Source organism: Alternaria postmessia, assembly GCF_024291825.1.
Source record: "Alternaria postmessia strain BMP 2775 chromosome Unknown scaffold_6, whole genome shotgun sequence".
Lineage (NCBI taxonomy): Eukaryota > Fungi > Ascomycota > Dothideomycetes > Pleosporales > Pleosporaceae > Alternaria > Alternaria postmessia.
Genome location: NW_026260079.1, coordinates 106,148 through 130,373, shown reverse-complemented (window position 1 = coordinate 130,373; position 24,226 = coordinate 106,148). Strand labels below are relative to the sequence as shown.

At 52.0% G+C, this 24,226-nt stretch overlaps 9 protein-coding genes across 9 annotated transcripts; 5 read left to right on the top strand and 4 right to left on the bottom strand.

The window, feature by feature from the left end:
- Nucleotides 1–693: 693 nt before the first annotated feature.
- Nucleotides 694–1,664, bottom strand: J4E82_001559 (uncharacterized protein; the record flags this gene model as incomplete). Its single annotated transcript, XM_051727869.1, has 2 exons — nt 694–1,179; nt 1,338–1,664. The coding sequence occupies 2 exons, from the start codon at nt 1,662–1,664 to the stop codon at nt 694–696; spliced, it is 813 nt and encodes a 270-aa protein (XP_051592224.1).
- Nucleotides 1,665–2,118: 454 nt separating this feature from the next.
- J4E82_001558 (uncharacterized protein) lies at nt 2,119–4,878 on the top strand (the record flags this gene model as incomplete). Its single annotated transcript, XM_051727868.1, has 6 exons — nt 2,119–2,147; nt 2,200–2,283; nt 2,332–2,458; nt 2,509–2,677; nt 2,726–3,328; nt 3,374–4,878. 6 exons carry the CDS (start codon nt 2,119–2,121, stop codon nt 4,876–4,878), a joined length of 2,517 nt encoding a protein of 838 aa, XP_051592223.1.
- Nucleotides 4,879–5,748: 870 nt separating this feature from the next.
- On the top strand, nt 5,749–6,934 carry J4E82_001557 (uncharacterized protein; the record flags this gene model as incomplete). The annotated part of the gene is made up of 3 exons (XM_051727867.1): nt 5,749–5,810; nt 5,896–6,394; nt 6,449–6,934. The coding sequence occupies 3 exons, from the start codon at nt 5,749–5,751 to the stop codon at nt 6,932–6,934; spliced, it is 1,047 nt and encodes a 348-aa protein (XP_051592222.1).
- A 1,039-nt stretch (nt 6,935–7,973) lies between these two features.
- Nucleotides 7,974–8,834, bottom strand: J4E82_001556 (uncharacterized protein; the record flags this gene model as incomplete). Its single annotated transcript, XM_051727866.1, has 1 exon — nt 7,974–8,834. One exon carries the CDS (start codon nt 8,832–8,834, stop codon nt 7,974–7,976), a length of 861 nt encoding a protein of 286 aa, XP_051592221.1.
- A 1,632-nt stretch (nt 8,835–10,466) lies between these two features.
- Nucleotides 10,467–10,847, top strand: J4E82_001555 (uncharacterized protein; the record flags this gene model as incomplete). Its single annotated transcript, XM_051727865.1, has 1 exon — nt 10,467–10,847. One exon carries the CDS (start codon nt 10,467–10,469, stop codon nt 10,845–10,847), a length of 381 nt encoding a protein of 126 aa, XP_051592220.1.
- Nucleotides 10,848–12,766: 1,919 nt separating this feature from the next.
- J4E82_001554 (uncharacterized protein) lies at nt 12,767–13,077 on the top strand (the record flags this gene model as incomplete). Its single annotated transcript, XM_051727864.1, has 2 exons — nt 12,767–12,815; nt 12,932–13,077. 2 exons carry the CDS (start codon nt 12,767–12,769, stop codon nt 13,075–13,077), a joined length of 195 nt encoding a protein of 64 aa, XP_051592219.1.
- Nucleotides 13,078–14,154: 1,077 nt separating this feature from the next.
- Nucleotides 14,155–16,002, bottom strand: J4E82_001553 (uncharacterized protein; the record flags this gene model as incomplete). The annotated part of the gene is made up of 2 exons (XM_051727863.1): nt 14,155–15,008; nt 15,060–16,002. The coding sequence occupies 2 exons, from the start codon at nt 16,000–16,002 to the stop codon at nt 14,155–14,157; spliced, it is 1,797 nt and encodes a 598-aa protein (XP_051592218.1).
- A 3,012-nt stretch (nt 16,003–19,014) lies between these two features.
- Nucleotides 19,015–21,096, bottom strand: J4E82_001552 (uncharacterized protein; the record flags this gene model as incomplete). The annotated part of the gene is made up of 1 exon (XM_051727862.1): nt 19,015–21,096. One exon carries the CDS (start codon nt 21,094–21,096, stop codon nt 19,015–19,017), a length of 2,082 nt encoding a protein of 693 aa, XP_051592217.1.
- Nucleotides 21,097–22,307: 1,211 nt separating this feature from the next.
- J4E82_001551 (uncharacterized protein) lies at nt 22,308–24,106 on the top strand (the record flags this gene model as incomplete). The annotated part of the gene is made up of 5 exons (XM_051727861.1): nt 22,308–22,397; nt 22,451–22,463; nt 22,526–22,560; nt 22,612–23,526; nt 23,588–24,106. The coding sequence occupies 5 exons, from the start codon at nt 22,308–22,310 to the stop codon at nt 24,104–24,106; spliced, it is 1,572 nt and encodes a 523-aa protein (XP_051592216.1).
- Nucleotides 24,107–24,226: the final 120 nt, after the last annotated feature.

The following is a 24,226-nucleotide window of genomic DNA, read 5'->3' as shown; positions in this document are numbered from 1 at the left end:
GACACGTCCTCAAACGTGACACTCAAAAGCTTGACGTGGTGGTTGGGGCGACCGCGATTGGTCGCATCACAGCAAGGCTGTTTCCTTCGGCGCAAATATTCGTTTGCGACCGCGCAGCGAGCAACAGTTGATGGCTTCATAGCAGCTATGAGTCTGTATGGTGTTCGTACGCTTATAGCGACTGCGCGCAGGGGGCCGTCGGGCGATTGTTGTGACGGAGTGAGGAGCATGCGTATCGAGAACACATGGCAACAAACAAATCCGCATTCCACTCCCACCAGCCGGAGTAGCTCCAGACGATCGAAAGGATATAGGACAATTAGAAGCGCGTAGTACAGCCAGACAATACGTATCATCGCCTCGTTGGTGAGCGCACTCCCCAGGAAGGAGCCAGGGCCAGGTTTCTCATCAGCTATCAACTTGAACATATATCGACCGCTATACACACCTTGCCACCGTAGTCAATAACGATACCGGGTTGTCAAGAGAGGTGAGTGGTGTTGGCTGGGACGGCGCCAAGTCGAATATTATTGTGACATCTTGCGACCCTAACCATGTGACGGCTGACAGATAAAGAAGGAACAGTACAGGGCAGGATAACTCAACGACAACAGAGACGAACATCATGAGAGTGTCAACGCAAAGCCATCGGTGGTTGTCTAACTCATTTTCTTTGCTTGGAGACCAGGCATTTCAAGCGCCTATTCCCCTGCCCCGTCCACGCGCTACCCGAACACTGTGAGGGATGAATTTGAGTGAAGACATGCTGGAAGTTAGACTGTCCATGGGGTCGGCTGACTGGACAGCAGTAGCCGGCTTCGTGGCAGTAACTGTTGCTGCCTCTTCGCGTCCGAGCCCGCGACCACCAAATCCTCCACGCCCATGAAGCTTGGTGGGATACCGACGAGTATCTCCCTCGTCCTGTTCCGTATCCATGGTATCGCCTACTATGCTTGCATTCGACTCACCTCTCCGCCGTCCAGTAGCGTTGCTCGCTGAGCTCATGGTAGAGCTTCTGCGTCGATGAGAGGGTATTAACATGCTACTTCTGCGGTCTATACCATCCTTCACAACAATGAAGTCGAACTCGCGGGGAAATTGGTGTTTGTCTATACAGTGCAGGCGGCGCTTTTGTGGCGTGCTGCACATGCGATCGCACTCCGGTAGAAGACAGGCATACTGTAGGTTATCAGCTACAACATTCAAACGACAGTACTATAACCCCGCATACCTCATCAATCTCGCTCCAATGGACAGGTGAAGGCGTCGGGAGGAAGATGCCCCTCGATAAGGGAAAGGAGCGAACACGTGACAAGCTATGTGCGGAAATGACCTACCGTTTTCTCTCCTTGATCTCGTTTAGCAGCATTGATGGGATCGTGGTACTCTGCGATGTGCAGATGGAGATAATGCTGATCTGGAAAGTTCTTGTGGCATTCGCTGCATCGGTTCATGTGGACCTGCTGATAGTGCACATCGTGATCCTCAATAGACGCGAAAGCCAGCGGCTCGTGTGGAGGCAGTGAGCACTTCATGATGGTTGGTTCGTCAGAGATGGCAGATTCGGTATCTAAGTGGACAATCTTGATGTCGACAGACGTCTCACGCGAGTAGGGTGTGCTGTCTGATGACGAGGAATCGCGGTGTGAGCGCTTGATCCCCATTATATGTTGATTGGGGTTGATTATGAGTGTGACAAGGCGTAGATGAGAGGGGCAGTACCTTTTACCGGCGAGAGTGCTGTCTCGCAGGGCTGTTTCACCTTGGTGTTGGCCGTGTGGTGGAGGAGGGAGATTTGGTACTCAGATAGGTTGAGCCGTGGTACCTTAGCTCCGAGACTGCTGCCCGCTAGTTCGCGACTCATCAACCAACCTTACTTTCTCTCACCTCACACGACGGCCATCGCCTCCCACTCTGACGCCATACATCCGCGTCTTGGGCGCTGTTTGCCTCCGAGACCCTTCCGATCGCTGATTGTCCTACACGCAGGGCATACAACTTCACCATAAATGGAGCACGCCAGCCACAACGTCCGCCGCCTGCTCCGTGCCTTCGTCTGACCTGCCCGCCGACCGTGGGGTCACATAGGAACGTCGCCGGCTCCTGCACACCGAAGGCATGGCCGCGAACACTGAACAACTTGACAGGTGTGTCCTGGCGTCATCACGACCATGCCCGCCGAGTGCTAATAGAGTGTAGGCGGGCCAAGGCGATTGAGAGGGAGCTTTATAAGCGCGCTGATGGCGGTTCTTCGTGCGCCGAGTTAGCTGCGGTACTGCAAGAGTAGGGCACTATTGCCGCTTCCAGCAGGCGACGACTAACGCTCGACAGGTACCGCGCCGCCTGCGAGGCCCTCATCTTCTCCAACTTCGAGTACGCATCCGCCCGCGAACTCCAGACGACGCTGTGGAATGCGCACCTGAAGGTCAACACCAAATTCAGGCAGGAACATAAACTCGTGCGTCATCGGGACAACAAGCGCAAGAGACAACGCTAATATCTGGCCAGCTCAAGCGCTCCAAGGACCATGTTGTCGAGATCCGAAAGTTCCAGAAGACGTATCTCCAGTTCATCAAAGCCAGCCAGCGCTTCTACCGCCAGTACATACTGAACCTTGACACTCAATTCGACGGCATTCCAGAACTGCGCAAAATCGCCCAAAAATGGAAGGATGATAGTAAGCACGTCCGGCTCGCTCCACGCGATGCCACTGACAGTAGAGCAGCCTCCAAGTCATCACCGCGTCAGCGCATACCCGCGAAACTCAAGACACCGGTCCTCATCTCTTGCCACCAAACGCTCATCCAACTCGGCGATCTCTCCCGCTACCGCGAAACCGAACTCGTTGAGAAGAACAAGGAGCGCAACTGGGGCCCGGCTAAAGGCTACTACGATCTCGCCGCAGAGATATATCCAGATTCTGGGCATGCGCCAAACCAACTCGCAGTAATCGCGCGCGAGGACGGCGACCACTTCCGCTGTGTATATCACCTCTATCGCTCGCTAGCAAGCAAGGAACCGTACCCGTCGGCCAAGGCAAATCTGGCAACTGAGTTCAAGCGCGTCATTACCGCATGGGATAATGGGCAGCTCATCAACAATCACAAATCAGCCGACGGTAATACCGGTCGGGCTTTAATTGCTTGGTTCATCAGACTGCATAGCAAGCTCTACAAGGGCGAGGAGTTCGCTGCTCACGATGAGCTAGAGGGCGAAGTGCTCAGCCATTTGGCTATCGAGCTTAAAGAGCGCCCATTGGACTCCATTCTGACCAAGATCATCCTCATAAACATGTCCGCGGAATATTTTGCGACGGTGCAGTTGCAGAGTAAGCTCCTCAATCTTCACAAACTGACTATGCTAATTCCTATAGGCGAGAATCCACCCCCGAACATCATGCGCACATATTTCTATTACCTTCGTCTGAATGTCAAGACATTCTTTATCCTTTTGCAGGTTCTACAACCTGAACTGGATCGCCTGTCCGAAGGCAATGACGTGAAGCATCAGAACGGCGATCGCGCCGCCCACTTGTCCGACAAGATCACAGCTGTAGCACGCCGCATCCTCCCAGGTCTTCGCCTGTACAGCACCTGGTTTACGCGCTACTGGAAGGTACTCAACGCCAATATCGCGGATACATTGAACACAGTAGATGTCCAGGAGCTCTGGAAAGCCTATGCTGCGACGCTTTCGCTTTTGGCCTCGAGCTTCCCTGTCGATCAGCTTCCGCAAGAGAACTACATGCTCGAGGAAGACACGGACACGATTGGCTTCGAGCCGTTGATCCACCCAGACACTATGAAGCTCTGGTATGACGGAGATGTCATGAAGCAGAAATGGACTGAGTTAGAGCGCAACCACCCGAACGTCGAGATGCTCATGCGAGTCAAGGATCTGCTCATCGACGGTTTGCTCCTCACGCAGAATGATGATGCTCCGCTGGACTTGGACTTGGCAGGCTCACGATTCATCTACCGAGAAGCAGGTCTACCATCGGAGCTTTTGGCGAGTCCCACGAACCGACCTGACGGATCTCCCGTTCTGCCGGTCCAAACAACCGATCTGCCTTTATTTGAGCATACGCATGCGCCTATTCCAGATGACCAGAAGTCACACTCTGTTGCGGCAGCTTCGGAGTCTGCATCCACTACGCTTGCTAAGGATAACGCGATGCGCAACATGGTGGACGATCTGGTAGGTGACGAGACTGGACTGGACCCTTTAGTTGAAGAAGACGAAAATATTCCGCCTACACCACCAGAGCAGACATTCGATGACACGGCCGTTGTCAACGATAACACATTTGTGCCTGCGGCATTGTCGATCAACGACTTGGTCAACTCGGTTAGGAACTACAAGCCCTTGTCTCCCGCTCCCATGCCCACGATGCTCTCCACGCCAATGGGAAGGTCCGGTTCTACTTCTTCTATCCGCCAGCCACCGAACTTGCCCTCTGTGCCTGATGGTCAGTGGAACTCGAATTCTATTTGGAATCGTACGCCTGGTCCAGCATCTCCCTCCATGCTGAACACCAACGGTCTGGGTAATGATCTCCGAAGATCTCCCATGAATAGTATGAAACCCAGGTTGTCTGGCCATGTGCGAGGTGACTCGGCAAATTCGCTCCTGAGCGTCGAGACTGGCACTCCTATCGCTACTCGGGCTCCTAGCGGCATTGGTAGTGGTGCTGCTTGGGGAACTCAGGTCGGCAGCCCCTCAAACTGGGGGTCGGCATATGGCAGTGATTTCAACAACCACCACCAATACGCATACGCAAATAGTGCAAGCATGGCGAGTCCGCTCCTGTTCAGCTCGTACCGTGATGGTGCTGAGAGCTCTTGGGGGCGCACCCCTCCAAACGGCCAAGGCGGTTGATCTGACCCCAACGCAGCCGTAGCAGGCTGCTCAATGCTGTCTTCTCATCAGTGGTTATTGTCATCAGACATGCCGTTCGCCAGACTACCCGTTCTGTGTACTACAAGACTGTCATGCCCGAGCTGAGGAGCTCGTTGGAAGGCTTCCGAGAATGCTCTCCGACTGAATGAGCGCACGTATCCTTCTGAATGCTGGATGTGTGTTCCTACAATGCTTTCGCTTGCGAGTCAGAACTTGTTCTTGACGTCGGTCGAAGATCAAGGGGAACTTACTTAGAAGGGGAATTTTTTGCTTTACAGACTGAAATTATTGCACTATTGCTTGGGTTTGTCCTGATTGCCTGCTCGTCAGGCTATTGTTGGGCTTGATGCATGGCTTATCTTCCTCAAACACCAAGACTCTGAGTCGTTGGATGGAAGATGGGTTAAGTTTCAATGCTCAACCTCTAGCTTAGGAAGTTTTGTTTTACTTTATCATTATGACATGGAGTTATGCGAACACTCTTGATTCTTGACATTCTTGTACTGCTGTTCTCGACAGGCTAATTATATTTCGACTGAGGTAGCGGTGGCCTGACATGTCGTGAGCCTCGTTCGAGAGCAAGATCTTGTCTAAAATATACACAACACTCGAAGAATTCGTCCTTCTCCTGCATTACATATCTGATCTTCCAAGATGTCGCCCTCTCTCGCATGCTCGGCGAGATTGTTCACTCGGCTACACCTTCCTTGTTTGAGTCGGCGCATGCCTATCGGCGTAATTTTTAGCGTGGAGCTTGCTGCCCCTCGCTGTCCGAAACCCTGCCCCACATTCAGCACTTTCTCTCCATTACGACACCAACAGAACCTCTTTTCATCCACTACAACCAAAATGCCTGGAAACTACGAACTATTGTGCCTCGAGAACCCGCTTCTGGACATCCAGGGTGTTGGGTAAGTCTGCTTTTCCTTTGATTAGGGCCACAATGCTTCGAAACAACTGCCGAGCAGCACAGCGACCTTTGCTAACAGCTAGCAGTGACCAGGCTCTCCTCGACAAGTATGGCCTGAAGGCCAACGATGCTATCCTCGCCGACCCAGAGAAGCACATGGGCCTGTATGAGGACTTGCTCCAAAACTACAACGCTGTCCTCATCGCTGGTGGTGCGGCACAAAACACCGCCCGTGGTGCAGCTTACATCCTCGAGCCCAAATCGGTCGTCTACATCGGATGCATTGGCAAGGACAAGTACGGCGAGACTCTCGAGAAGATCTCTGCCGATGCTGGTGTCAAGACTGAGTACCTCTACGACGAGAAGACTCCTACTGGTCGCTGCGGTGTTGTCATCACTGGCCACAACCGCTCCATGTGCACCGACCTCGCTGCTGCGAACAACTACAAGATCGACCATTTGAAGCAGGACCACATCTGGAAGCAGGTCGAGAATGCCAAGGTCTTCTACGTCGGCGGCTTCCACTTGACCGTCAGCGTGCCGGCTATCAAGGCACTGGCTGAGGAGGCTGCTGCCAAGGACAAGGTACGACAAGTCCTGACGTGCTGAGGGAAGATCAATGTACTGACTGAATTCTAGCAATTCATCCTCAACCTTTCTGCGCCCTTTATCTCACAGTTCTTCAAGGACCCTCTTGATGAGGTCCTCCCATACGTTGACATCGTCATCGGCAACGAGACTGAAGCCGCCGCCTTCGCCGAGGCGCATGGCTGGGAGACCAAGGACGTGAAGGAGATTGCAAAGAAGATTGCCAGCACACCCAAGAAGAACACCAAGCGATCCAGGACTGTCATCATCACTCAGGGCACTGACCCTACCGTCGCCGTAACCGCAAAGGAGGGCGGAGACGCCGATGTCAAGGAGGTTGCCGTACACGCCATCAAGGAGGAGCAGATCAACGACACCAACGGTGCCGGTGACGCTTTCGCTGGAGGTTTCGTTGCTGGTATCGTCCAGGGCAAGCCGCTCGAGAAGGCCATCGACATGGGTCAATGGCTCGCCAAGCTCAGCATCCAGGAGCTCGGCCCTTCATACCCGCAGCCCAAGCAAACTTACAGCAGCTAAGCGTCCTCACATCGAGTGAGCGCTGAAGCTCGTGTATTTCAACAATCTACGAGGGCATGCCTCCGCGAGAAGGTTCGTGCTTACCATGCCTAGCAGCTGTCGTCGATGTGCTCAGCTAGGTATAGGTATCGTCGAGGCATCGTGATGGTGTTTCTGGCGTAAGACAAAAGAAGGATCTGGCCTTTCAACAGCCGGAGATAGATACCCTCAGCTTTGATGCTGCTAAAACAAATGAACAAATGAACGAATAAGACAACCAAAGGGTCCATGCTATGCTTTTACAAGTGGCAGTATTGCGCCCGATTTAGTACGCGTGTACCTTCTTCTTAATGCAAGAGCAGAAGTATTTTCGCCATATACATAAAAGCCACTACTGACAGATCAAGTGTGTTACTACTATATATACTCGCAGTATCCAGTATAGAGTTTGACCGCGAAAACTATATTGAGCCTACATTATCTCCTTAAAACAAAACTTACAAAGATTAAGTGTTGTAGTCTTGCCTGTTTCTATCCACATCTGTATAGCTCCTAGTATATTCTTTTATAGAAGGAAGGAGCACTCTTAAAAAGGATATTTATCTTTTCTCTTTGATACAGTGGTGTGGATTGCGAGCTGTATCTGGGTTTTTATGACAGAAAAACATCACTTGGAGGACTCCCGCGATGGATTTGCAACCCGTATATGGGCATTGTGGTTCTTCACTCTACCAATTGGTTATTTAATTCGCCGAGTATGGTTAAAAAAAACGGAATGGCGAAGATTATCATGCTTGCTAATACGTTTCTTGTCGACCGATTAGGTTCCTTGTTCCGAACGAAGCGGTTGCATCAGCCACGGCCAAATGCAGCAAGTAAGAAGACAAAGACTTGTCTGACCCACGAGATTGCGAGGATAAGTAGAAAAAGTTCTGTATAGGGTTTTGTTACGAAGGAGACAAGCATAAAGACAAGGCGTTATCAGGCACGCCAGGTAATAAAAACTGTGTGGGAAGCGCGCTATGTTTTTAAAATAACCGTTTTAAACATTGTACTAGGTTCAATGTGCACTGCTTTCCTCTGAGAAATCATTGATACGTTCAAGCATAAGTTCGTTGCCTGTCATACGGTTAGCAACGGAACACACATAGGTAGAACAGCGACCGACATACGCATAATATTCCTTTCCATCATCATAAGGGCGTGGCGATCCGTCATCGACTTCCTTGTTCAATGCTGCTTTTCGCGGGATCTTCCTCTTTCTCTCCCCATAGATCGAAGCGGAAACCCAAAGCAGCCACATGATACCAGCGATGATTCCATACGCGATAGTCTGACCCCGGCTTGGAGCAAATCCAGTGAATGCGGGTGCGTCCGATGCAAGAAGCAGACCGAGGCCACCATTAACCATGCCCATCGTGATCAGGATACGTCCCAGCCAGAGATGACCGTACGACCAGATAGTTCGGCGATTATGTTTCTTGAACTTGAGGTGATGTACGAAACCAAGGATAGGTTGGAAAAAGAGCAGAACGAAGACAATGATACCAATGATCGGGTGGTAATTGTCGAGCATGTTGACTGGTATGTTGTTGATCATCCAAACGCCGATACCGAATGCTGCGATGTATACGACATACGCAAAGAGTTGAAACAAGCCGTGGACAAGCCAAACGCCGCGGAATGATCCTAGTCGAATGAGGATCGATCCAACTGGGAAGAACAAGACAAATGCTAGGGCTGCCAGAACACCATGGGCTATGATGATCTTGTGTCGTGATTCCAATGAAAAACCGCCGCGGCCGCCGCCAAATGATGAGCCGAAATCGTTATCATCGTTGTCACTACCTCCTCCAGATCCATCAGGACCATATCGGCCACCAGGTCCGTATTGCGCAGAAGCTGCGGTCGCTACTAGCATTCAATTAGTTGGATCCTTAGATCCACAACTTAGTTCCATACCTAGGCTGAGCAGCATCGCTCGTGTGGTGGAAGTCATGATGAGAGTGTAGAGTGTCCCGAAAGCGACATTGACTCCACGTGGTGGTTTTACAGCTTGATAGAAGAAACATTGGCTACTTAATCTATTCTTACCTGCGACCCGTGGACCGCTGATCTTACAATATCACCCAGAACACAAGCCGAAAAGCCCCAAATCGATGAAGCGTGTCTGAAAATGACACAAATGACGTTGTTTAGACCACAAAACGGTCGAGCTTACGTGTTTCCGCAGCTTTTTCGAGTGTTTCGAGTGGTGGACATGGTCGACCTAGTCTGACTTGGGGTCGGGGTATATATTGGAGAGCCGAAAGTGAGATGTCGGCGAAACACAATGTGGAAGCTCCGACTCTCATAATGTGACGAGTGCCTCAGGCAAGAGAACTCGTTGACGTCGATATGAGATTAGTGAGGTTGTCCTGGAGGCCTAGGGTTCAGCCATGCTGAACACGTGATTGCGCGACGAAGTGTCTGTAGCCTTGCGCGGGCGCACGCGTCTGACTCGAGCAACTTGGCTCGCGTTAGCATGATCCTTCGTTCGCGAGTGTAGGCAGCGACTAGGCGACAGTTCTGCGAGGCTCTTCTTCCAAGGGGTTGCGAACATGGTCGTTGGTTGGGAGGCTAGACTAATGGTTAGTGAGGCAGATGACATGGGTCATGAAGCCTGTGCGGATGTCTCTCATCAAAAACTTCCTTCCATGTTAGCACCCCTAGTATAACGTCCAGGTTCACGTTCACCGTCTACTTGACATGGCGGTCGGCAACGTGATGTGGCATCCCCACGCAGCGCATCCCGTCGCCCTCGACCCCATGGCGGTCAGAGCGCAGTCGAGGTTTTTCATCCGCCTTCCGCGATCCTAGGTCGTCGCATGGCCAGGCACATGGCCGCCGTCTAGAAGGTACAAATCCGGCATGCGCTTGTTCGCAGTCACCCGTCACCGATATTCGCAGTGACCATGGCATAGCCCCAGCATTGAAGAGTCCCGTGGTCGTAAAGAAAGGGCAGAATAGCACTTCGCCACGGCTGTGCTCATCACGCGCGCGCCCTTTGTCCGTGTGAATGTCGTCAGAGTTGTGAGTCGAAGAAGCAAAAGAAGGTGAAACAAGGAAATTACGATGAGTGTTGGGCAAAGAGAGGTGAAGACTCTGCGGATTCATGAGTTGTGCATGCCCAGCACGAGGATGACTCCTGCAGGTCCCGAAGTTCGGCTTGGACCGCGATGCCTTCTGACCAATCATGCACGTGCACGGTTGTGACAGTGGGTCCGGATTTGCTGTCATCTGGGCTATGATCTAGCATCTTCCTTCTCCCCGTCACACCATCGCGCGGCTCTGAGTCACTATGCAGCCTACTGACATCCTTGACTTAGCTTGTACCTGCATACGTGATGCAATGTCGTCCTATGTATATAAGACTGGGTAAGTATCTTGCTCGTAAGCTTGACTCTCCTGAGACTATCAGCCGCCTTTGCGGCTTTTCGCCCCACCTCTCGCCATCTCCCCTCAAACATATCATTACTTATTTATATATCAACGAATACTTGGAATAGACGACATGGGCAAGCGTCACAACAGAAAACGAACAAGAAGCCGTCCTCGGAACCGCAACAACAATAACGACAATTCACCACCGCAAATCATCAATCACACTCGAAGTGAATCCGTCAGCACTACCTCTTCAACTCTCTCTGCAACAAGCTCCTGCTTCCATCCTCGAAGCCACCATATTGCGAACGCCACTGCGAACCACTGGCAGCAAACTTATACCGCATGGCAAACCCGGCTTCGCCTTCAGGAGGAACAGGAGCAAGAGTTGGAAACTCAACGACTCCGCATCTTTGGTGGACTACCGGAGGATGAAAGGACTTTGATGGAGCCGATGCTGAAGGTGGTCACGGATCTTTTCGACGGCTTCTACGACTATGAAGATCCGTGATGACTGACGCATTGGCTGTTTGCCTATCTCCACTTTTGTGCATGGTATCCATTTCAACGGACTACGCATGTATTGACGACGACGAACGACACGAATTAACGACCAAATCAATGATGACTCTGGTAGCCAGCCGGAGGCGTGGGATAATACCTGGGCACGGACTCGTAGCAGATCAGACAGTACCTGCGTCGGCCCAACTGGGTCGGCCCGCAAGCGCTGTTTGGTTGGTTCAATATTGCTCAGCCCTAGGACTCCGGCTTCACGCATAGGCGGCGGAAATGAAGAAACAGGTGGAAGAGATAGCTAGATGCACGCCTTGCACTTGTACTCGCTTGAGTCTCAGACTCGCGGGTACATGTAACAGGTTTGAGCGTCGTTGTCTCCGGAAATGGCGGGAAGAAACAAGGGACGCGCCTGCGTATTGGTGGAGGAGTTGTATTGTTTGGGATCATATGTGCACATTTGCAGTTTTCTGCAGGACAACCGGACGTCCGAGTAGTTTATCCATTATTTCTTTAATAAATCTAACTTTACCTTAAATTACTGCCCATCTCTACTCGTGAATCTCACTCTCTGCTGTCAAGATCCATCTAGAGAGTACTCTAACCATGATAGTTTCTTTGTACCACCCGAAGTACCACGGACATGGGTGCCAACTTTCAGTATAGCAGTGTTGACTTGAGGTGCATCAGGGATGAGTGATGCATACGAGGTTTATGTGGAACGTGCCAAAGATCTGTTCACTCAAGGAAGTTGGAATCTTCTCATCGCTGCGAACCCTTGGCCTTTGTTCATATGTGCGCAAGCGAAGTGATTAGATCAATCCATGGATCCACAGACGCAACGCAGTCTGCATGGCGACGCTACACGAAGGAGCAGAATGAAGTGAGACAAAGGCACCTAGGTATACCATTAAACGGCATGGAACAGCTCCCGATAATTCCCCCCACCGTGACAGTTAGCCTGCCATCTACATAGCCTCCGCACTTTCCACGTTTGCATCATCTGGAACAACACGACTAGAAGCTGGAAATAGGGCGATGAAGCGTTGTGGGCATCATCCAAGAAAGTCGGTCGATACGTACAGCCGTGCACCGCCGCGACTTAAGGTAATTCGGATTTTGAGAATGTACAACGATGACGCTCAGAAACCCGAGTTTACCAAGTTGGTCGCTGCCAGGGAGCATTAACACCCCCTTCACCACGAGGGTTTCTTCCACTATCAAGGCTACCTACGAGCCATCACAGTCCCGCTATCCTCATTATCGTGAAAAAAAAAACTACTCTAGTAAGCGCACCAGCAACCACTCGAAGCAGGTTCCCTTCCACCCCCTGCGCACCAACCCGACTGAGTGGTCGCTCTACTATCGTACGACCCTCGCCAACGGGTCACCCCACACACCATCCCGGCATAGTCCGAACACCGCGTTCTCGCTCCCATGTCTCGCCACCAACATTCCCTTTGCCATTCTCCGCAGGAATGCATCAGATGATGTAGACGTATATTCGGTAAATCTGACCAATCGTATTGTAAAGTTGCTGCTGTGTCTCGCGATCCCAGAATCCAGGCTGATATTTTTGGCATGTTGTCATAAGCCAATTCCGGGGTCGTGGGATCACGCAGCTTCGGTAGGCACCGAACCGTATCATCGTTGCGTTTGAGGACCTGAAGCAGGTGGATATAAGGCTGGTGGTTTTGCTTGACTTGGTTGTTCATCATCATCTTTCAGCCATAGCAATCTTCAGCTAGACAGTCACACCGACTACTATCGCATTCTCGCATCGCATTGAATCGCATATACATCAATACATCTGGCAACAAAAAGCTCATCAATCAACGGTCATCACTAGAGTCAGCAAGCCATCTCACTGTCAAGACCAATCCAATCCAACCCGCAACAACACCACCAACGATCAAAATGCCAGCAGTAGCAAAGTCCTACCTTCCCTCCTTCGCCGCTTTTCTTGGTAAGTCTTCCTGCCTCCAATCCATATGCAATTCCCTTTCATGTCCACCTTCCTTGTTCTTCTCACTCTTCTTTCACTCTTGTACGCAATAACAAACAACTAACATTTGTTCCAAGCCTTCGGCATAACCTACACAACAATCGTCGCAACAAAAGAAGGCGCAGCCGTCGACGGGGCACGAACACGCTGGCAAGACCAACATGCGCGCGCGAGGAATGCCCTCAGCGGAGGAATGAGTCTGGCAGACATGGAGAGGAAGTAGAATGGTCAGAAAAGCACAGAGTGGAGGAGGGGTTCTTCAATTCTTGTTTGCATATTAGGGATCTGAGAGGCGTTCTACGGTTGGATAGTGTAAACTCTCTATGGGAGAGAGCTTAGCAGTTTCTTATTATTATTAACGAAAACAAGTATCATTTGCACTGTTACAATACCTTCACTCCCCTCACTTCTGTTTCACCCACTTCCCCACCATCTCCAAGTATCAACGAACCCCCACTAGATCTTCCTTCGCTACCAATCTTCCATCTGCCATCTCCCGCCTACTTCCACATCCCTGCCTTTCACTCATACTTTGGATATTATACCACCAGGATACAGGCCTATAACACTATATGTGCTATTGTTCCGGGAGTCAATCATAGTACCCGACGCATGAACAACGCTTTAAAGAGGGTCGCGTTGGTGCAATGCGTGAATGGGAGGCATAAAGGATTGTGGAAAGTGACGTGTATGAAAGGAAAAAATAAATTAACGTCGCCGACAATCCGTATGCAGGGAAGACGGACAGGGAATGTTGCAGATACGGTAGAACGGGTGGTTAATATGGGTAAAGTGTGTAGGGCAGAGGACGTGGGGGCGCGACACCTGGTGGATAGGTGGAGGAATATATCGACGGAGGAGCGGAGGGCGAGACACACTTGATTCCTTCTTGTGGGTTGGTGGCTGATGAGTCGACATGGAGCAGGCACTACAATCGATGACACGGAACAGACAATTAACTTCGACAGTGTATTCAATCCCACATGCACTCTACATGATGTCGGTTCCACTTTCTCTCCCTTCACCCCCATCGACCTCGGGGTCAAATATATCTACAAGAAAACCCATTGCCGTTAAACGCCGTCCAGAACGGAAGTGAAGTACGCTTGATACCATTGCACAGTACCGAGATAACAAAGGGAATGGAAAGAGAGAAGCCTACTCGCTGTTTGTGGCTGCATATGATCAAACAAAGGGAATCGTTACAATCATGTAGGACCAGTCTATCAAATAAAGTTGCTGCAGTATAGGCGCGCAAAGAGAATCAGAAAAGAACGACATGTTAAGCCTTTAGATTTAGCTATGAGTCGAGCATCGATGTGATATCGGCTATTCTTTGCATGACTGGGCTCATGGCGGCGATCTTCCTCTCCAGACGCTCTGCTAGAAGTGCCTCGTTGGCATCATCCGAGATGATTAGCGAGTAGCGTGCAAAGGCCTTCTCAGGGTTGGTGAAGAGCGCTTCTTGGTCCTCAATCGGCGCAGTGGCGGAGGGAGTAGATGAAGAGTAGTACAGGTCGTATTCAGCATCTTCTTCTTCTTCGGTCTCTTCGATAGCAGCGGCGGGCTCGGACTGAACGGGGCGCTCAATGACGGGGTAGTCAGCCTTGGCCTCCTCAACAGGTGAGTCGTCCTCGGCATTCAGGATAGCGCTGTATCCCTTGCCAGACATAGCTTTAATATCAAGGGGGTTGCTGGGGCCCTCGGGTAGCTCAGTGACGGCGAAAGCGACTGGTTGCTGGAAGCTGAAGCCGTTGTTGACACCCCAGTTGTTGCCGTTGTTACCGTTGTTGTTCAGGTTGAGCATGGCGAAGTCGAGTTGGGGCTCGGGGACCATGGTCATACCGACGTGGGTGTTCTCAGCTTGCGACATGCCGTTGAACTGTTGTTGTTGCTGCTGGAACTGAGCCGGGGCAGGAGCAGTGGCGACAGGTGTTGAAGTTGACGGCATTGAGGTCATGGGCGCCTTGGCCTGGAGCGACTCGTCGCGGGAGAGCTCCTCGAGGAAGGGAGTAAAAGCTTGGTGGCGGAGCAGGCGCTCGATGAAAGCGCGGGAACGGGCGTTCTCCTCCATGAGGAGGCGGTTTTGAGCGCGGAGTTCGTTGGCCTCGTTGACCTTCATGGCAACCTCGCCTTCGAGCTGGCCAATGTATTCTAGTCAAGTTAGTTGGCATTCCATAGATGGTGATGATCGTGTTAGCTTACCCTTCCTTCTTGAGCGGAAAGCGCGAGCGGAGACCTTGTTACGGAGCTGGCGGCGCTCCTTGGAGCTCAGCTTCTTGCCCTCCTCGGACGCAAGTAGCCTCTCGTCCTCGTCCATATCCTCTTCGTCTTTCTTTGCGCGAATGATGTGGGGGAGGAGGCCTTGGTTGTCGTTCTGCATGGAGGCAGACGCGTTCTGGCTGTCGGCCCGGATCTGAGCGACGACGCGGGTGATCATCTCTTCGGTGTGGGCGTCGCTGAGCGGGCTCGATGTCTTGCGACTGGCGGAGCTGGTGGAGGGCATGCGGTTCTGTTGCTGTTGCTGTTGTTGCTGCATGGCCTGCTGTTGCTTCTGGTGGGCCAACTGCTGTGCTCGCTGCTGCTGGGCCTGCGCCTGCGCCTTGGCCATAGCAGCTTGCTGTTGATGCATACCGGGCCATACCCGGACGTTGGCGACCTCCTCTTGTGTAATGGCGCTTGGGTCGACGTAGTCGTCGGAAGCATCGTTGAAGGCGAAACTGTTCTGGCGGTAGTCGACGCCCATGTTCATACCGACGTCCATGGGCAGGCCCGTGTTCCAGGCGCCGTCCATCATGGAGTCGCCGCCCATCATGGCCATCTCGTCCAAGCCGGTGGACGAGAACATGGGGAAGCCGGTGTTGTAACCGGCATTCAGGCCGGAGATGGAACCGGTGGGAAGGCCAGTCTGCTGCTTGAAGCGCTCGTACTCGTGGCTAGGCTTTGCGGGTGTCTGGAGGTCGTCGTCGATATTTGTGCTGGTGGGACTAGCCATGGTCGAAGTCGCACTGGACTCCCTCTTCAGCGTGGCAGGCTGGGTGGGCGAGGGCATCTGGCCAAAGTCGAAGAACTCATTGGGGTCGACGCATTGATTAGGATGCTGGTTGAAGGGGGCCATGGTCATGGCAGGCTGGACTGCGGTAGCCATGTCGGTTGTTGATTGTTTGGACCTGCTGGGGAGTCGCTGATCGCGTTTGAGCGTTCCTTAGGCAGGCGAGTGGATGTCTTGGGGGTGTTGTGTTGCGGGCACTGGGTGGGTGACCAGAGCGGTTAGGCTGCTGGAAAGTCGTCGTCAGCTCCTCTCTGGGCCGGTTCTGCCGGAAGTGTGGCTGTGCCGTTGGATCCGCGCCTCGTGGATTGAGCGCGTTTGTCGAAGGGAAATGGAGCGAGTGTTTTGGGTGAGTTAGAAAAGGCGTCGATGGTTGAAGATGGCGGATGTTGGATTGAAGTGTGTAGTGAGTGAGAGAGCAGAGCGATGGTATGGGAGGGATGGACGAGGCGTTTCACACTGAGGCGGAGTCCCCCTTCTCGAAATAGAAGGAAGCAGGCCAAACCCAGTTGGTCGCTCAATGCCGATCACCGCCCAGCAATCTTCGGCTGTTCCTCTCCTGAGCGCCGCCGGGCCATGTCTTCGGCCTTACCATACCGCAATAGTGGACACGATGCCAATACCTGGCTCTGTCTTTACCCCTCTCCACATCTGCCACGAGACCCAGCGACTGACGTAACGCTACTATTTTTTATTCACGGTACAATCACTACTCGAAGTCCCTCGCCGCCGGCATCCAAGGGCGTGGCAGCCAGCTGGGTATCCTCCGCACTCTCTCGTGCAGCTAGGCATTACGCACTCGATGCAAGGTCGGCGCATACTCGCCCGCTCCGATGCCTCGACACGCCAATCACGCCCTGCCATGCTGCACCACCACTGAGGCTGTGCTGTCATACTTGACTTTCTCTAGCCAATCTTGCGACCCCCGGCTCCTTTCCGTCCATTCACACTTATCCTGCGCGAATAACTGCCAGGCCGTTTAGCCCTCGAGCCACAACCCACCGGCTTGGTGGCTTGGGCGCCCATTCTGGCTGCATACCGACTAGCAAAGCAGGTGCAAACGACGCAGAGTCTCGATGCATCTCTAATCTTCAGCTTCTTACCAGAGGCCTCGTATGCACTTACCTGGCGCAGTTGTGGCTCACCCTCCGTACCACCGTCCGCCAGTGTGGCTACCCTATTGTGTACAACTGCTGCTAGTATTCTACGTCAGCATGTCTCTCGGACAACCTGCCGGCGCCAGTCCCGTCGACACATCCATCTCTGTCGTGCGCCAGCTTTCTCCCACACCTGTCAAGCCTGTCAGCGCAAGATTCTACCCGGCCGTAAATTTTGATCTACACTCTCCCCTCCCTCAAGCGGAGTCGGACTTGGGTTCCGGCAATCTCCGTCCCAGTCCCATGGAGCAACTCAACACTACCTGCTTCCCCGAATCCACTGGCCACGATATCTTCAATTCTTGAAACACTCGTCTTGAGTCAACAACGTCACAGCTGCCACTTCTCGACGTGCGCGGGGGTCCTGTTGTCCAATCAAACCCGCTGAAAACCGCTCATGCTTCCTGTCTAACTAGCCACCCATGGTAAGATGAAGACAGACCCTGCCTATCAGATCCGCATCGCAGGTACAGAGTCAGTCCACGCGATACCGATAATCGGCAAACTTCAAGCCAAGTTAGACTGCGCATCTTTCTTCAGCAGCAGAAATTTCGCGCTCGAGCAAGGCTGTACAAAAGACGCGTCACCAACATGCACCTGCACATGGACAAATATTATCCAGCCTAGACAGTTGCAAGAGACAACTGCAAGCAGTGCCATCTGAGGCGTTGAGGGTAATACTACACGCGGGCTTACACCGGTCTTGATTGCAAGGCCATGCCTACAAGTCTTTGTCAGACACAGCATTGGCAGAGATTATGCAAGGCAGAAAACCACTTGGCCGGCCTTATACAATCCATCATAGCCTTTTGATCTTCTGAAGCATCCAGCCTGCAACGATGAGAAATCAGATTTGCCGACATCTCCCAGTGTGCTATCTTTGGCGCCTCATCTGCGTCTCTCAAGTGCCATTCAAGAGGCCGCGTCAACAAAGGGAACCTCTCTTGTAGCCAAACTGCTTCTAATCTCCTGATGTCCTAATTGGCAAGCCGCAGCATTCTAGTTCGCTGCGCCTGAGTCTGTTTCTTATTCCCAGCGAGCCGCATGCCGCCCGTCCGCTTGGTCCGCGCACACGCACGAAGCATTAGGCAAACCATCTCCTATCCGCAACAGCTTCAGCATCGTCCTCGACAGAGGCTCGAGCACGCATAAAGAACCAAAGAGAATTGCAACCGCTTATCGGCCCGTCCCAAACCATGAAAGGGGTCTAGTCTAGACCCGGCTGCCAGACCTTCTCAGACCCTGACCCAATATCTGGCTGAACTCTTACCCATAGAGCTACAGAACAGAGTCTGTTTCACGGTGTTCCACGCCGAAGACCAGTCGGCCTATGCAGAGCGCAACAAGTCAAGTCTTCGAGACGGACCAGGCCATTCTGATGCGACACGCGTCTCGTCATGCTCGGACCCAGAACCAAAGGTCGGTGCACTACCTGTCAAAGTAACAGCAAGCCTCATGTATCCCCCCGGATCTTCAGTCTTGGTGAGCTTAATGCAATACGTCTGTTTCAAAGAAGACAATCTCAAAGTGGAACTTGGGTGAGTACTACGATGGCAACAGATAGTAGGTTTCGCGTAAGGTGCTACTCTACTGTTTACCGTCCGCGGATGACTTTGTTAAGCCTCATTTCTGAACTCAATCGTTGTCCTGAGTCGTGAAGAAGACTAGCGATCTTATCAAAGAATGTCAAACTCTATGGGTTGCACTGCCTACCTCGTTCAAGTAAGGAGCTGCTCATCTATAGACCGACCCATTACATTGGAAATCACCAAAAGTCGGTCTTGCAAATCAATATCATGGTAAGCAGCAGTGGTCCAAGTTCTTCAGGTGGCGACCTGACACTGGGTGGTAGAACCCTTAGAGAAAAATAGAAGAAACAAAACTCTTGGAAGACAAAGTACCGATGGCATTTCATAATACATGGATATGCACAGAGCATCCAAGCTTTTCACCACTACCTATGTCCAACTTCGGACTCGTTGGTCAAGAAGCCATGGATATCCTCCTCATCCACGCTACCGGGTTCCCGCCCCGTTCCTGTAGTCGTACTGTTGCCACCATCCTCGATGACCGGCGATGGTTGCTGTTGCTGTTCGTACTGCGCACTCTCGGAGTCCATCTCGTACTGCGAAGCCTCAAGCTGCCGCTTCAACATACTTCCCTCCAGCCCCGCGACACCACCCCTCCCTTCACCACCTATGCGGTCTCCCATTATCTCCTCGCCAAATCCCAATTCGCGAACCACTCTTGTGAACATAGCCTCCCCCTTCCGATCCCCTAGGATACCGCCCCTTGCCACACCCTCCCCCCTAGCAACATCCCTCACAATAGTCTTCGCCCTATCAAAATCTCCGTCTCTTGCTAGCGCCTTGACAACAGCTATCAAAGCACCCCAACCAGGTAAGTGTTTCCGCTTGCTCATACGCGCGAGTACACTCATCATCTTGCCCACTTCACCGAAGCTCGCGTACCCCTCGAGAAGCCGGTCGAAGAGCACGCTGTCGCTGGGCATACGGGGTGCGCTGAAGAGACGGAGGACGACGTCATCAACGCCAGATATGTTAGGTGGCTCGGATTGGAAGTAGTGTGTGACGATAGACGTGTAAGCATGTACGCTCGGAATCAATTTTCTGTTGGCCATATGTTCCAGGACCGCGCGCACAGCGGCATGATTGGCGTATTTCTTCAACAGACGATCAATGGCCGTAGAGTAGATGTAGTCGTTCATTTTGATACCACTGGCTTCCAGATCGTCAAGCATCTTTAGAATGCGCGAAGTTTGTTGAGCTTCGGATAGGTTGTCAAAGGTTTGGTTGTCAAATGCGGCGCTGATAAGCATTGCGTGCGTTGCCGCGTCGCCCTCTAGTCCATCCTTTTCCATCTGCGAGAGGATTCTAAAGGCGGTGGATCTATCGCCTGCGTTTAAGTAGAGCTTTATAAGAGAATTGTAGGTTATGGCGTCAGGCTTGATTTGGAAGTTCTTCGACCATGTAAGGAGTTTCTGAACGAATTCTACTTTTTTCTCGTGGCTCATGTCTCTAGGACGGAACTGTACGATGGCAGATAGGGCACCGTTGACAACTTCGATAGAGGGTTTTGTGCATGTGTTGACTGCCTTGCTCAACGATGACTTTTTCGGACCTTTTTGTCCTTTGGCAGTCGCCTGGGCGTTGTTGATGGCATTCTCTGCTGCAACCCAGCGCTTGGCCATATCGTCCATTGCGACAAAGGCCTTGTTGATCTGCTTCAGAGACACCAAGCCATTGATACGCGTCGTCCAGGCATAGTTACTGGGCTCAAGACCAGTGTTCAACATGCGCTGCCACATTGCATTCAAGCCGTTGAGGTCTTTTGCTTTTGCGCAGCCTTCCAGAAGCGCCACCCAGGAATGCATGTTTGGCTTGACATTGTGGGCAATCATGTGGTTCCAGATCTCAACGGAGCGTTGTGGGTGGAAAACAGTCATGTACCCAGAAAGAAAGGCGTTGTATATGGACGGAGGTATGGCAGCAATCTTGTTCTCCGTGGTATATTGTTCCTCAACTTCTTTCCAAATACCGTCCAGTGCAGTCGCTGAAGTTTTGGTCTCGACTGCACGCGCTATCGTCTTCATGAAGAATGCTTCTAAGTTGGAGTACGCATCACCGGTGTTATCTGCTCCAAGAGTCTCACCACTTTTTCCGATAGCCACCATGGCTTTCCCGGGCACAGCATTAATCTCTCGAATGACTTGGTCCTGTACATCTTCCGGCAATTTTTTGAAATCCGGGCTATGTGTAAATATGAAAATCGAGTCTACAAACGAGCCGGCGAGTAGTCGTGTAAGAAAAGCCAGAAAAGGTGCGGCTTGCTTGTGTGTCGCCGGGTCTAACGCGTCCGAGATGTTGTAGAAGTAGACGGCGCAAAAGGCCAAGGCAGGACTCGCGACATAGTTAGGTATGTACCCTTGTAAGCGCATATTAAACTGCTTTTCGTCAAGCATCTCCGGGATTGCCTCGGTGCCTGGTATGTTCCATTCGGTACTAATCGACTCCATTGAACCATTCTTTGGTCCCACGCATTGGAAGAAAAGCCGCCATACGGACAACAGCTCTTGGAGCAGTGCATGAAGGTCTCGTTTCGCCCCAGAAGGTGAATTCACAGCCGCTATGATTTCAAGCGTCAAGTGAGCTATTGTCGGCCTCACCCAATAATCAGGGCGAGCAATGCCAAGTTGTTGGTATTTAAAGAGGACCTTGGTTGGGGTCACCGAGTTGGTTCTGCCCTCACAAAAGGCACGTGTGACGGCTCTGAGGAGGCGCGCAAATATCTTGTCCTCACTCAGCAACTGCAAATCACGATCTGTTGGCTCGGCCAGAGCCTTGCAGTCTTTTGCGGTGTAAATGCTCTCAAACAACTGCCAGGCTCGATTGATATTCCGTTTGTAAAGGGCATCGAGCACGGGATCAGCATGAGCCCGCTCCACTTGTGACAACCTCTTCTGGCCTGCCTCACCAGATGCACGTTCCCCTTGGCTACCAGTGTATGTCGGGGTGTTTTCTGTATCGTCGTATATGAGTTTGGAGTATCGGGAGAGGGGCTGGCGGATTCGTGGATTTGAGAGGTTTATATCAGGTCCATTGCGATTCGCCTCTTGTGCAGACTCTTCCTCTTCCTTCGCTGGGGCCGATGCTTCTTGTCGCAATGGTTCGGCATTGTCGTTTGGTTTGTGGCCGGCCAGCGAAACGATCGTGGCTCTAGGTTGCCATTGAGGGCTTCGGGTGGGGGCGATGCGTCGAGATAGACGTGTTCGACACTGCCGACACACGTATGCGCCTAGCATAGTGCTGTAACAAGCCTGCGAGTGTTGGAGGTACGAACGCTGGGGACGACGGTTAGCTCGTACAGTAGAAACTTTTTGTCGCAAGCCTCTGTACACCTGCAAAAACAAATCAAGCTCTCATCAGCGCAAGTTTGTCAGTCCAGAAGAAGGAGAGGTCCGGTACACTCGATAGAACGCTCTCTGTAGCCTGACCTACGCGGGGATGGGTGCTGTTCCAAATCGCGTGCAAGTGTCGCGATACTACGCGGAATACCTCCGACCAATGAGACGCCATGACGTCCGCACGCCGCACGTGACTGAGGGCTTCTCGAGAAACGTCTCTGTTCCGATTCTACCTCGTTGTGCATCATCTCTAGTGCAGAAGAGAATCCAAGCATACCCTCTTCTCTCAATTCTTACGTCCAGATCTATTGATAGAGCGCGCGATGACTACCCTGATACCGCGGCAGTTCTATTCGCAGGAAGAGCTCGATAAGCTTTATCCAAAAGAGCTTGAACTACAGCTCGTACAAATCGTAAGCACCAATAATGTAGCATCCCCTTGTGCTACCGCTGACTGAAACACTAGCTACTTCGCCATGGTGAGGTTCCTCCGCATCTTACCGACACATCCATAAGCCTGGATACTAACGTATACATCTAGGCGAAAGAAGTCCTGTATCACCTCGCTTTCAGAATGTAGGCGTCTGCATCACGAATTGGCAATGCGGTTGTTGACACCAACATTAGACTGGATTGCCACCCTACTGGCCATACTGCAATTCCGCCCGACAACTCACTAGTATAATCCTGAATACCAAGGACTTTTCGAAATGGGATCAGCTCAAATACCGACGCCGCCTCGAAACCTTTGGCATGGATGATGGCCCTGTTATCGCATCGGGCCCTCAGGGCGAGTTTGATGCCATATGCCAGCCCGGTGAACTTACTGATAAGGGCCGTGAGACAACTCTAGCCCTAGGAGAGCGCCTCCGCCATCTCTATGTCAATCAACTAAAGTTCATGCCTCAGCTCATCTCAGATAGCGATATGATCTACCTGCGCGCGACACCTATTCCACGTGCCCTGGAGTCTGTTCAACAAGCCTTCTGGGGCTTCTATCCACCATCAGCACGAACTGCTGACTTCCCTCCACCAACCATCATTCAAAGAACTCCAGCTGATGAGACACTCTTTCCCAATGATGCTAGCTGTAGGCGCTTTGCTCAACTAAGTCGAGCATTCGCGCAACGCGCTGCTGAGCGTTGGAACGACACAAATGACATGCGTTACCTCACCAAGGTCCTCTCCAAGTGGATGCCTGAGCAGCAAAAGGTAGCCGTGGACTCTCACCCTCGACTCTCAGGTATAATGGACACCCTCAATGCTACAGATGCACATGGGCCCGAAACCAAGCTACCAAAAGAGTTCTATGACCCCAAGGCTCGCTCAATCATTGATAAGATTGCGGTTGAAGAGTGGTACCAAGGCTACAATGAGTCCTCCGAGTACCGAATGCTCGGCATTGGTGGCTTGATGGGTGATATCACCTCGCGAATGGTCGGCAGCGTCGAACGCAATGGCAACTCTGGCATTGTAGAAGTTGGAGGCGTAGACGGCAAGTTAGGCAAGGGTCGAGGCGGCGAAACCAACATCCGCTTTGCTGTAAGTGTCCTTGTACCAACTACATGTGAGATATGCCCTAATCTCACACACCCACGTTTAGATGTCCGGATGCCACGATACGACACTAGCCGGTGTCCTAACATCTCTCGGCGCTTTTGACGGCGAAAAGTGGCCCCCATTCACATCCCACATCGCCGTTGAAATGTTCAGAAAGCGAAACCCTGCTGGCATTGAGCAAGCACCTACTCCTACGGAACAGAACACTGCCACCAAGAGTCAAAGCTGGTGGTCCTCCCTCTTCGGCAGCACAAAAATCTCATCCGACTCCGGTCTCGCACCAGAAGGCATAGCACGTAAACCCATCACCGATCTCACACCCGCCCAACGCGATCAGCTAAACGACTACTACGTCCGCCTCCGCTACAATGACAAGATTATGCAGATACCTGGCTGCAAAGCTCCCGGTAAGCATTTAGAGGGCGATACTACTTTCTGCACGCTGGACGCATTTAAAGCTATCGTGGATAAGTATACACCAAAGAACTGGAAGGCAGCTTGTACGAGTCGGCTTGGTGAGCCGGCTTTCCCCGCAGTGGTCGAGCCGGCCGGTTTTGAGTAGAGGGTATGTGATGAGTGGAGATGATTGGTTGAGAGTTAAAGATATAGGGGATGCGAATAGACATGACTTCTTCTTTTTAGAGAGATATATATGGCCTGAATAGAGAAAGAGAGTATGTCC